This window comes from Moschus berezovskii, chromosome 6 (genome assembly GCF_049115385.1).
Source record: "Moschus berezovskii isolate FMDL1 chromosome 6, NW_MosBer_1.0, whole genome shotgun sequence".
NCBI classification, from domain to species: domain Eukaryota; kingdom Metazoa; phylum Chordata; class Mammalia; order Artiodactyla; family Moschidae; genus Moschus; species Moschus berezovskii.
Window position 1 is genome coordinate 103,517,141 of NC_142465.1, and position 12,531 is coordinate 103,529,671.

Genomic DNA, 12,531 nt, shown 5'->3' on the forward strand with positions numbered 1-12,531 from the left:
GTGCTTTCAGGGAACTTTCCACACTTCCTGCCAGGCTTACATTTTAGCATTTAATTTGGCATTTAATGAACAAATTTTCTAGAAAGAAGGATAGTGATAGTTTTTTCTTCTCTCTAATTAGATCAAATTTGTGCTAACTTGTTTCAATTATATTGTTTCCTTTTCAGAAGACCACAGATGAATGCGACCAGAGACTAAAGGCCAAGGATCATTTATCATTAAATTATTAATAAATATTTTTATCACCTCTGATGTGCCAGGCACTTTGGTAGGTTTTGGAGAAATCTGAGGGAATAAGATAGTAAGAAACTTACATTATTTTTAGGATGGTGAAGAAATTTGAAAGTAAAATGATAGCTACTTTTGATATCTGGAGAGAGGGAAACAAGGACCTAATTTTATATATATGTATATATATATATATATACACACACACACCCCCCAAGAAGAAAACTGGGGCAAATAGGTGGAAATTACAAGAAGACATGTTTTTTCCACTGCGAGGGATAATTGTCCCAAGATGAACTATTCTCCTCAAAGCAGTGAGTTCTCCATTACTAGGGATGTTATTTAAAGAAAAAGTTATTCTTAATTTTAAAAAAAGAATTGACTATTTGATTGAGCTGGGTACAATTTAATATACCTTCAAGATTTGAGATGATGTGACTCTATAACAGTTGATAGCAATGTAAAAAGTTAAGAAAGCTAAATTATTTTAATACTATAAAACAGACCTGCAATGCCATATCAATAAAAAGACCCTATAATTATAACCTGACAATGTTATTACATCTCACCTTAGCAGAGACGTCTCTGGGACCCACTGTGTTAATGACCTAAGTATATTCAAGTGACAAGAAAGAATAACACATTTTCATGAAAGGAGACCAACTTGTTCCCGTATTTCAATACAATGGTCACCTGGAAGCTATACTTGCACTAACTCTAGTGGAAACTGAGGCACATAAAAATTGTACCATGATCTTTGGAAAAGGAAAAAAGGAAAGTGAAGTCGCTGAGTTATGTGTGACTCTTTGCAACCCCATGAGTTGTAGCCTACCAGGCTCCTCCGTCCGTGGGATTTTCTGGGCAAGAATACTGGAGTGGGTTGCCATTTCCTTCTCCAGGAGATCTTCCCGACCCAGGGATTGAAGCTGGGTCTCCAGCATTGCAGGCAGATGCTTTACCATCTGAGCTTTGGAAGACCATCTAAAGCAGTATCTATATTTTTTGGTAGTTGAGTTTTGAAACAAAGCTTCTAGAAGAAGTTGGTCATTTCTAATGACTCTGGTCTTAGTCCTATGCTCCTTAAAGAGACCAGAGATTCTATTTTGCACATTTGGAAGCCGATTCTTCCACTTTTCTAGGGTAGGAAACACTCTCACATTGTGCTGACCCAGATGAAATCCTCCTTTTCCACCAGCCAGTGACTTGCTGTATGATTGTCCGATTTGAGTCTATTGTTCGCTACTGTCATTTGCCTGCAAGTTTTTCATGGGCTTCTTGCTTTTTAGGCTCCTGACTATTGGGTTTGGTTACACTTCATTGTACAGGCCTTGCCAAGGAAATGTAGTTTCCAGAAAAGCAGAATGTGTTATTTTCTCTCTGCCTTGAAGGTAAAGCCTGTGCAGTACTACATTTCCCAGGACAAAACTGCCAGTGAGCTCAGCCAGACAACTGGGCTGGGGGCACAAGAGGAAGAGCTCAGGAACACAACAGGGCTGGGGGCACAAATGGAAGAGTTGGTTGAGAACAGAGGTCCCAGCATCAGGCTGCCCAAAGGTTTGCTTTCTGATTCTATAACATTTACTTTCAAAAGTTCCTTAACCTCTCTGTGCCATGGTTTCTTTATCTGGAAAAGGAGAATAATAAGATTACCTTAGGTTTGGCGTTAGGATAAAGAAACATATGCCTACGCCAACAGTTAAGTTCTCTATAACTATTAGCTCTTATTACTATTACTGAGAGGTTTCTCTCAATAGTATTGTCAGCCTTGTGGTTTCTGAGGAGCAGGAATCAGCCATGACCTTTTAAATAAAGAGAACTGAGTCCGAAAAGTCTCATAGGATTTGACCCTGTGACTGGAATTGTGCAGACCTCCTCTCCAGGTAACAGTCCTGACTTCAATGGGCGGAGGCACACTAGGTGAGCTGGCCTCACAAACTTCTGTTTTCTCGGCCTGTTTGGTATCTACCAGGAGGTTAGCAACTATGGCACATAGATGGGGAAACAGTGGAAACAGTGGCAGACTTAACTTTTTTGGCGTCCAAAATCACTGCAGATGGTGACTGCAGCCATGAAATTAAAAGACACTTACTCCTTGGAAGGAAAGTTATGACCAACCTAGACAGCATATTAAAAGCAGAGACATTACTTTTCCAACAAAGGTCCTTCTAGTCAAGGCTATGGTTTTTCCAGTAGTCATGTATGGATGTGAGAGTTGGACTATAAAGAAAGCTGAGTGCTGAGGAATTTGATGCTTTTGAATTGTGGTGTTGGAGAAGACTCTTGAGAGTCCCTTGGATGACAAGGAGATCCATCCAGTCCATCCTAAAGGAAATCACTCTTGAGTATTCATTGGAAGAACTGATGCTGAAGCTGAAACTCCAATACTTTGGCCACCTGATGCGAAGAACTGATTCATTTGAAAAGACCCTGATGCTGGGAAAGATTGAAGGCAGGAGAAGAGGACAACAGAGGATGGGATGGCTGGATGGCATCACCGACTCAATGGACATGAGTCTGAGTGAACTCCGGGAGTTGGTGATGGACAGGGATGCCTGGCGTGCTGTGATCCATGGGGTCGCAAAGAGTCGGGCACAACTGAGTGACTGAGGAGGGTTAGTCAGTGCTCAGCCAAGGACGCCTCGCAGCTTCATATTGCCCCCTAGAGGACTGGGAAGGTCATTAGCAGGAGCCAGTCCTCACAGCTAAGAGTTCTCACATGTTCAAGGAATGGAGGCAGGGTGAAATCTGGAGTCATGTAGCCTCTCAGCCTCTAGGTTCCTCACCAGAAAAAAAATTAGAATAAGAGTGACTCTGGCACAGAATCATGGTGGATATCCAGTGAGACGGTGGCACATGTAAAATCTTACCATTTTAGGTATTTCTGTGCGCTAGTTATCATTCTGATCACGGTTCTCTTGCAGGGATCTGCTGGAGTTAGAAGCCTGTTCGCACAGGGCTCTCACTCAGCACCAAAGTAGCCAGCGCGCTCTCACCAAAGTAGCCAGCACACTCTCACCACGGTTCTTAGTCCCGCAGCCTGACAAACGGTGGCATTTCAGGGGCTCAGTAAAGCATTATTAGGCTCCCAACTACAGCTTTCCCTGACGGCTCATCGGGTAAGGAATCTGCCTGCAATGCAGGAGACACAGGAGATGTGGGTTTGATCCCAGGGTGGGGAAGATTGCCTGGAGAAGGAAATGGCAACCCACTCCAGTTTTCTGGCCTGGAGAATCCCCATGGACAGAGGAGCCTGGCAGGTTACAGTCCATGGGGTCACAAAGAGTTGGACATGACTGAGAACAAGGCACATGCTGAAGCATGCTATAGGATATACCTGCAGCCCTAGGTCAGGAGGGGAGTGTCTGCGATCTGGTGGAAGAAGAAGCCCTGCTCCTGGTGGTAATGAGACAAAGGACTCTAATGTCATCAACAAGGATCTCATTGATGGTTTCTTCCAAATTCCTTGCTTCCTCCTTCCACCCCTCACCCCTCCACTTACCTTTTCCCTCCTTTGCTCCAGGGCAATTTCATCCTTTGTGAGTGAAGTTTTTTTTTTTCTTTCCCCAGCCCCCTGGGAATACTGACTTCAGAGGTCTGGGCCTGAGGTTGTATAAATGCCCTGCAGAGTTGCAGTCCAGCACTCTTGGCCTCCCCACCTCTGCCAGCCTCCTGGGCTCTCTGCCCAGCACCACCAGCAACATGCTCCGGCAAGCCCTTCTCCTCTCCACCTGCTTCGTTCTGGCTATGACTTACCCTACGCTGCTTCAGGGTGAGTGGACATCGGGAGATCTTTTGGAGAGGAGGGCCAAAATCCATTCTCTGTGTGTGTGAGTGTATTTGTGAGTATATGTGTGAGACAGAGACAGAGACCTTGTAAAGTGAGGTGGGGATGGGCGGCTGAGCTCTGAGGCTTTGGGGAATTCGAGTGGCTTGGCTAAGATTAAGGTTGTGCTTTGAACCTGCCTCATATAGTCAGGCTACCTGACCGATAGATGGAATTAGGGTTGATGATGAAAGGGCTCCTGGGGTTTCCTTGTGGTCCCCTTCACTATCAGGTGCTCAAAGAGGCTTTACTCTATTCGGTTCAGGTTAGAAAGTCCTCGGATGTATTCTCACTTTACAGGAGAGTAAGATTCAAAGTGCTCCAGCCACTGCTTGGGACACATGCGGTGGGAATCAGTGGGTCTGCAGCAGAAATTTGTGCCACTTGAGGGAGGAAAGAATGTGTCTCCAGAACCAGTGGAAAGCTGCTTTCCTCACAGGACTCCTTCTCTTCTAGTCTTTCGTGTTGTTGCTGTTCAGTTGCTCCGTCGTGTCCGATCTCTTTGTGACCCAATGGACACCAGCACACCAGGCTCCCCTGGGTCCCTCACTATCTCTGGAAGTTCACTCAGATTCCTATCCATTGAGTTGGTGATGTTATTTAACCATCTCATCCTCTCTTGCCCCCTTCTCCTTTTGCCTTCCATCTTTCCCAGCATCAGGTCTTTTCCAGTGAGTCAGTTCTTTGTATCAGGTAGCTAAAGCATTTGGGCCTCAGCTTTAGCCTCAGTCCTTTCAATGAGTACTCAGGGTTGATTTCCTTTAGGATTGACTGGTTTGATTTCCTTGAAGTACAAGGGACTCTCAAGAGTCTTCTCCAGCACCACAGTTTGAAAGCATCTGTTCTTAGGTGCTCAGCCTTCTTTATGGTTCAACTCTCACATCTGCAGTGACTACTGGAAAAATCATAGTCTTAACTGTGTGGACTTTTGTTGGCAAAGTGAGGTCTCTGTTTTTTTAATATGCTGTCTAGGTTTGCCATAGCTTTCCTTTCAAGGAGCAAGTGTTTTAATTTCATGGCTGCAGTCACTGTCCACATTGATTTTGGAGCCCAAGAAAATAAAATCTGTCACTTTTTCCACCTATTCCCTTTCTATTTGCCATGAAGTGATATGACCAAATGCCATGATCTTAGTTTATTTGATAGTGAGTTTCAAGCCAGCATTTTCACTCTCCTCTTTCACTCTCATCAAGAGGCTCTTTAGTTCCTCTTCACTTTCTGCCATTAGAGTGGTATCATCTGCATATCTGAAATTGTTGCTATGTTTCCTGACAATCTTGATTCCAGTTTGTGATTCATCCAACTTGGCATTTCCCATGGTGTACTCTGCATAGAAGTTAAATAAGCAGGGTGACAGTATACAGCCTTGACATATTCTTTTCTCAATTTTGAACCAAGTCTGTTGTTCCATGTCTGGTTCTAACTGCTGTTTCTTGATCCAAATACAGGCTTCTCAGGAGACAAGTAAGGTGGTCTGGTATTCCCATCTCTTTAAGAATTTCCCACAGTTTGTTGTGATCCACACAATCAAAGGCTTTAGCATAGTCAATGAAGCAGACGTAGATTTTTTCTGGAATTCCCTTGCTTTCTTCAAGATCCAGTGAGTGTTGGCAATTTGATCTCTTGTTCCTGCCTTTTCTAAACCCAGATTTCCATCTGGAAATTTTTGATTCACATACTGCTGAAGCCTAGCTTGAGAATTTTGAGCATATTCTTGCTAGCATGTGAAATGAGTGCAATTGTACAACAGCTTGAACATTCTTTGGCATTGCCCTTCTTCCGAATTGGAATGAAAGCTGACGTTTTCCAGGCCTCTGGCCACTGCTGAGTTTTCCAAATTTGCTGGCATATTAAATGCAGCACTTTAACAACATCATCTTTTAAGATTTGAAATAGCTTAACTGGAATTCCATCACCTCCACTACTTTTGTTTGTAGTACTTCTTCCTAAGGTCCACTTGACTTCACACTGTAGGATGCCCAGCTGTAGGTGAGTGACCATACCATCATGGCTATCTGGGTCATTAAGACTTATTTTGTACAGTTCTTCTGTGTTTTCTTGCCACCTCTTCTTAATATTTTCTGCTTCTGTTAGGTCCGTACCATTACTGTTCTTTATTGTGCCCATCCTGCATGAAATGTTCCAATTTTCTTGAAGAGATCTCTAGTCTTTCCCATTCTATTGCTTCCCTGTATTTCTTTGCATCGTTCATTTAAGAAGGCTCTCTTATCTTGCCTTGCTATTCTCTGGAACTCTGCATTCAGTTGAATGTATCTTTCCCTTTGTCCCTTGCTTTTCATTTTTCTTCCCCCCCCCGCCGCAACTATTTGTAAAGCCTGCTCAGACAACTACTGTGCCTTCTTGCATTTCCTTTTCTTTGGGATGGTTTTGGTCACTGCTTCTTGTGCAATTTTATAAACCTCTGTCCACAGTTCTTCAGATCTATCTGTCTATCAGATCTAATCCCTTGAAGCTATTCATCACTTCCACTATAATAAGGGATTTGATTTAAGTCATACCTAATGGTATGGGCTTCCCTTGAGGCTCAGCTGGTAAAGAATCTGCCTGTAATGCAGGGGACCTGGGTTTGATACATCAGTTGGGAAGATACCCTGAAGAAGGGAAAGGCTACCCACTCCAGTATTCTTTATAGTCCATGGGGTTGCAAAGAGTTGGGTACGACTGAATGACTTTCACTTTCATTGAAAGGCATAATGGTTTTCCCTACTTTCTTCAATTTAGGTCTGAATTTTGCAATAAGGAGCTCATGATCTGAGCCACAGTCAGCTCCAGGTCTTGTTTTTGCTGACTGTATAAAGTTTCTCCATCTTTGGCTGTAAAGAATATAATCAATTTGATTTCAGTATTGACTATCTGGTGATGTTCATGTGTTGAGTCTTCTCTTGTGTTGTTGGAAGAGGGTGCTTGCTATAATCAAGCACCCTCTTTTCTCTTACTCCAGGTATCTCTTGACTTCCTACTTTTGCATTTCAATCCCCCATGATGAAAAGGGTATCTTTCTTTTGATGTTAGTTCTGGAAGGTCTTGTAGGTCTTCTTAGAACCGGTCCACTTCAGCTTCTTTGACATTAGTAGCTGGGACATAGATTTGGATTACTGTGATGCTGAATGGTTTGACTTGAAAAGGAACTGAGATCATTCTGTTGTTTTTGAGACTGCACCTATGTACTGCATTTTGGTCTCTTTTGTTGACTATCAGGGCCACTCCATTCCTTCCTGGACTCAATTTCTCAAGAGGAGAGTTCCCTTTTCTCATCATCCTCTTCAGAATTTTTGTCTGTAGATTTTTTTTTTTTATGATAGGCTTTCTAACCAGTGTGAGGTGATACCTCATTAGAGATTTGATTTGCATTTCTCTAATAATGAGTGATATTGAGCATTTTTTCACATGTTTATTGGCCATCTGTATGTCTTCTTTAGGGAAATGTCTATTTAGGTCTTCTGGCCATTTTTTATTTAGGTTGTTTGCTTCTCTGATCTTGAACTACCTGAGCTGCTTGTATATTTTGGAGCTGAACCTTTGTCAGTCATTTTATTTGCAATTATTTTCTCCCATTGTGCGGGCTATCTTTTCCTCTTGCTTATACTTTCCTTTGATGGGCAAAAGCTTTTAAATTTAAAGGAACCCTGTTGCACTGTTGGTGGGAATGTAAACTGACACAACCATTATGGAGAACAGTATGGAGATTCCTTAAAAAAAAAACCTAGGAACAAAACTACCATATGACCCAGCAATCCCACTACTGGGCATAAAACTTGTGAAAACCATAATTGAAAAAACACATGTACCCCAATGTTCACTGCAACACTATTAACAATAGCTCAGATATAGAAACAACCTAGATGTCCATCAACAGATGAATGAATAAAGAAGTTGTGGTCTATATACAAATGGAATATTACACAGCCATGAAAGGGAATGCATTTGAGTCAGTTCCAGTAAGGTGAATGAACCTAGAACCCTGGCAGGAATAGAGAAGCAGACATAGGGAACAGATTTGTGGACACAATGAGGGAAGGAGAAGGTAGGATGAATTGCGAGAGTAGCACTGAAACATATATATTACCATATGTAACATAGATAGCTAGTGCGAAGTTGCTGTATAACACAGGGAGCTCAATACTGTGCTCTGTGACAACCTATAGGGATGAGATAGGGTGGGGGTGGGGTGGGAGAGAGCTCCGAAAGGGAGGGGACATGTATACTTATGACTGATTCATGTTGTTGTATGGTAGAAGCCAAAACAGCATTGTAAAGCAATTATCCTCTAATTAAAATTAATCTTTTAAAAACACAAAAAAGAGGAGGGCGTTCATTCATTTTCATTTAAGTGCTGATCTCCCCCTCTACTTCCTCCCAGTTCTTCTCCTGTAGCTCTCAATTTATCCACTGCTGGGTCTGGATTTTTTATTGCATATGAATGAATGATAAAGCAAATGACTAAATTAGAGGTCATGATTTTGGCCTCATTGGCAGGCTGCCCACAACCTGCTGGACTAGGCAGCCATGAGGACTGCGGTCTTTCATTCCAACCCAAGCAGGCCCAGGTTGTAAGTTCGTCAGGTTATGATGCTTGTATGGCTCACAAGTCCCAGAATGACTGGATTATGCATTCTCTGGGGCAGACTGGAAAATGAAGTACTAAATATAGCCTGCTAAATGAAAATGGTAGGAGGCCCTATTTTAGAGTCAAATCCATTCTTGCTTTTGCATTTTGGAAATAGTTGTTGTCCTTGCTCCTTGCCCTCTCGGATAATTTTTTTCAGGAATTGAAAGAATTATATAAGAGAGTTTTTGAAATTTTATTCCATTGCAGTCTGACTGATTCATATTTAGAGGCATAGTATCAAATGCTCCTTCCTGAACCAGCCCCTCAAAGAGGGAGGAGTAGGAACCTATGAGCATATTCCTGGTAGTTAGTCTTCTGGACATTCTAGCACTTGGTAAAAGAGAAACTTCTGAGGAGACCAGTATGATTTAATATACCCTTTTCTGTTCTATGTTTTCCCTGGAAAAAGATCTAGCTATGAATGGAAGGGTGTGGGGATGGTGGAAATAGTCTCACTAGAAAGTACTTGAGCTGTTTTTTTCTTCTTGTCTCCTCAAGAATTCATCGCTGACTTAGAGCCAATCATTGACATAGAGTACACCGACCTTGAGTCAACCAGCGACCTAGAGTCAACCGCTGTCCCCACTGACCTGGAGTCGACCACTGGCCTAGAGTCAGCCACTGGCCACACTAACCTGGAGTCAATCGCAGACCTAGAGTCAACCTCTGGCCTAGAGTTGACTACTGGCCCCACTGACCTGGAGTTGATAACTGGCCTACAGTCAACCACTGGCCTAGAGTCAACCATTAGCTCCACTGACCTGGAGTCAACCACTGGCCTAGAGTCAGCCACTGGCCACACTAACCTGGAGTCAATCACAGACCTAGAGTCATCCTCTGGCCTAGAGTTGACTACTGGCCCCAGTGACCTGGAGTTGACCACTGGCCTACAGTCAACCACTGGCCTAGAGTCGACCACTAGCCCCAGTGACCTGGAGTTGACCACTGACCTACAGTCAACCATTGGTTTAGAGTCAACCACTGGCCTATCAGACTTGACCACTCACCATGGCTTCACTGAAGATGCAGAAACAACCACTGAAGTGTATTTGGAGAACACACAGACGTTTGGTAAGTGAGGGTTCTGGCACAGGAAGCCTGGGAGGAGATTGGTGGGCTCCCTCTTTTGTATCATTGAGGGAAAGCCTGCGTTCTTCCAGTATACTTGATTCCTGTGACCACACCCGTCCTCCGTTCTATTATCCTAATGTGGAATCAAACACCCTCAGCTCTAAGGAAGAAGCCACTCAGGTCACAAGTGAGGATTCCTCTCCTCAAAAATGTAGAAATGTCTCCCTGCTCTCCCTTTCCTTGTTTATAGATCTTTTCAAAGGAATGTGCTATCGTGATTTTTGCATTTGTGGGTATTTTTGTGGCTTTGTTCTTTGAGGTGGAGTAAATTTTTTCAAAAATTCACTGAAACTTGAGGAAAACTGAAGTATTTCACAGAATGCCAGGAATTGAAACCAGTTGGATATCAACCTAGCTCCAGCTCTAAGTTCTGTCCTGATCTAAACTCTGGGACCCACTTTCTGAGATTCGCTAGAAAGGACAAGCTACTGCATGTCTCTGTAGGGTCAATGGAAGTGGTGTCAGTAAAAGGGCTAACAATTTCCTTTACCTTCCCAGTTGATTACAATTCATTTCAAACAGAATTTTGAAGTAAATATTACACTAAATGTAAATCTTATTTGAATATAGACTGAAAAGAATTTTTTTGATATAAAAGCTTTTGGAATTAAGCAGTGTTCCTACCTCTGTCCATCCCTCTCCTAAGCCATCATTATTTTTCAGTTTTCTGCCTGCCACTCAGCCAAGAGGTCATAAGATTTCAATGTTTTCTACCCCTACAAACAAACCCCAGTAGTCTGAGGGAATGCCTGCAATGTTTGCTAAGAAAGACCCTTGGTTCTTTCTTGCTAAAGCAAATGTCTAAACAGTCTGATTTTTATGTCTTAAATAATAGCCAACATTGATTGAGATCTACTGTATTGCAGCACAGCTCTAAGCATATGGGGTACTTTAGATAGTAGTTGAAGGAATCTAGAAATTGTATTCTAGTGGAGGCCAAAGGACCAGTTAAAAAAGATTGGTTTCCAGGCTTTAAATTCTTCCTCTTCCTCTAATTATCTTCCTTGAGTATACCTCATTTGCAAAATGGAGCTCCACCTGAGTACTATGCTCTAACTACCCAGTCTGTAGTAATTGGTTGAAAAATTAATGTAAGTTAATTCTTTGTCCCTCCTCCATCCCCACCACCACCTCCATCCCATGGGAAAATTTACCATATTGGGTAAACACTCCCGTTTGACTGTGGGAATATGAAGCAGCCTTAAGGCCCAGATCCATTTGGTCATTTCTGCTAATGTATTGGACCCTGTAGCCTGTTTATCTAGAGATCCTTTTAACTGTGCCAGTTACCAGTAAACTTTGCAATTTTGTTTTTCCTGTAATACATTTATTTTTTAATAATTTCCCCCAGTTTTATTGATATAATTGCCATAAAATATTTTATAAGTTTATGGTGTGTAACAATTATTTGATACATGTATATATTGAGAAGCTTTGGTTTTTAATAGGAAGAGAAAAATCCATGGAAATTTTAACCTTTTAAATCAGGAAATTTACTCCTTTATTTCTAGAAGGTGTCACTGCTGGTTATTCTGAAGAGCCTGTGACTGAAGCATGAGGCAAGTCCAAAGACCTCTCTTTTTCACTCTTCTTGGTCTTTGAGGGATTTTTCTCTTGGGAGGCACTCCAGGACAGACTCAAGAAGTGGGACTGGGGTAGGTACTCTTACCATGTCTACACCCTTCTCAGCCAGGCACCATGTTCACTGGCTGAATCCACTTTTGGGGGAGAAGAGAGAATGTGGTTCTTCACATGAAGGTATGACCAGTCATGTGCGACTCTCAGGGACTTCTAAGTGTCAGTGGAGACCAGCCCTTTAACCAAATCTTTCTCTTGAAGTGCTCTTGTGCTTCATTTCCACTGGTAGGACTTCAGGCATGGCAGAGTGACTTGGCAGTTAGGAGGAGGGAGGTTTTGCTGCCATTCTCAGTGGAGTCCTACATTTTCCAGGGGGCTACCTGAGACTGTGAACTGAATGACAGACACACTCTGAATGATATTTACTGGAAGTGAATAAAAGCCATTTCTTAATTACAGATGACCCAGTATCTCCACAGGAAGGAACAAGTCCAATGCAGTGTTTTTTGGTAAGTTTTTCTTCTCTTGTCTCCAATACCTTATTAGGAATTTCATACCATTTTCAATGCTGGTATTAATCCACTTGGAAAGGATTCCAATTTAAAACTTTCAAGATGTTGAGATAAGCTATAATTTTAATATGGAGATGAAAGACAGCTTCTTTCCTCTCTGAGGTTTACCTTCCAAGTCTAACTGTCTGGATTTTCAGTCATTGAATAGGCATAGGATAAACAAGTTCTCTCCTCTGAGTTTTCCAAGATTTCCTGTCTCTCTAATATGAGGATTCCAGTCCAGTGCATGGAAGGTTTTTAAGGGACAGCCTGAGGAAAAGGCATCAGATTTTCTGATTTATAAATATATATAATTCAATTAAAAGTCATAAAACCCAGAAGCTCTTAAGTAGGAGGTCCCCGTTTTAATACTCTGCCTCACTCCTGGCTTTTTGGGAAATTTCTAAAGTGATTTCTTCATGTAGTAAAATGTAAACCTGGACAGTGTGCAGGTATATTGCTTCAAGCTCAAAGAAGAGGAGGGAGAATAAGGAATTTACACCTTAAGAAGTTAAGTCACATGCCCATGGTCACAGTGGGAAATTGGAAAGCTGAGCCTGATCTTTTAAACACTAGGTTCTCGTCTCCTG

The 12,531-nt window shown here is 42.2% G+C and overlaps 1 protein-coding gene across 1 annotated transcript; it reads left to right on the plus strand.

Annotated features, from left to right (window-relative positions):
- The first annotated feature begins 3,927 nt into the window (after positions 1-3,927).
- Positions 3,928-11,370, plus strand: LOC129536125 (uncharacterized). Its single transcript, XM_088837046.1, has 3 exons — positions 3,928-3,997; positions 9,180-9,752; positions 11,324-11,370. Exons 1-3 carry the CDS (start codon positions 3,928-3,930, stop codon positions 11,368-11,370), a joined length of 690 nt encoding a protein of 229 aa, XP_088693172.1.
- Positions 11,371-12,531: the final 1,161 nt, after the last annotated feature.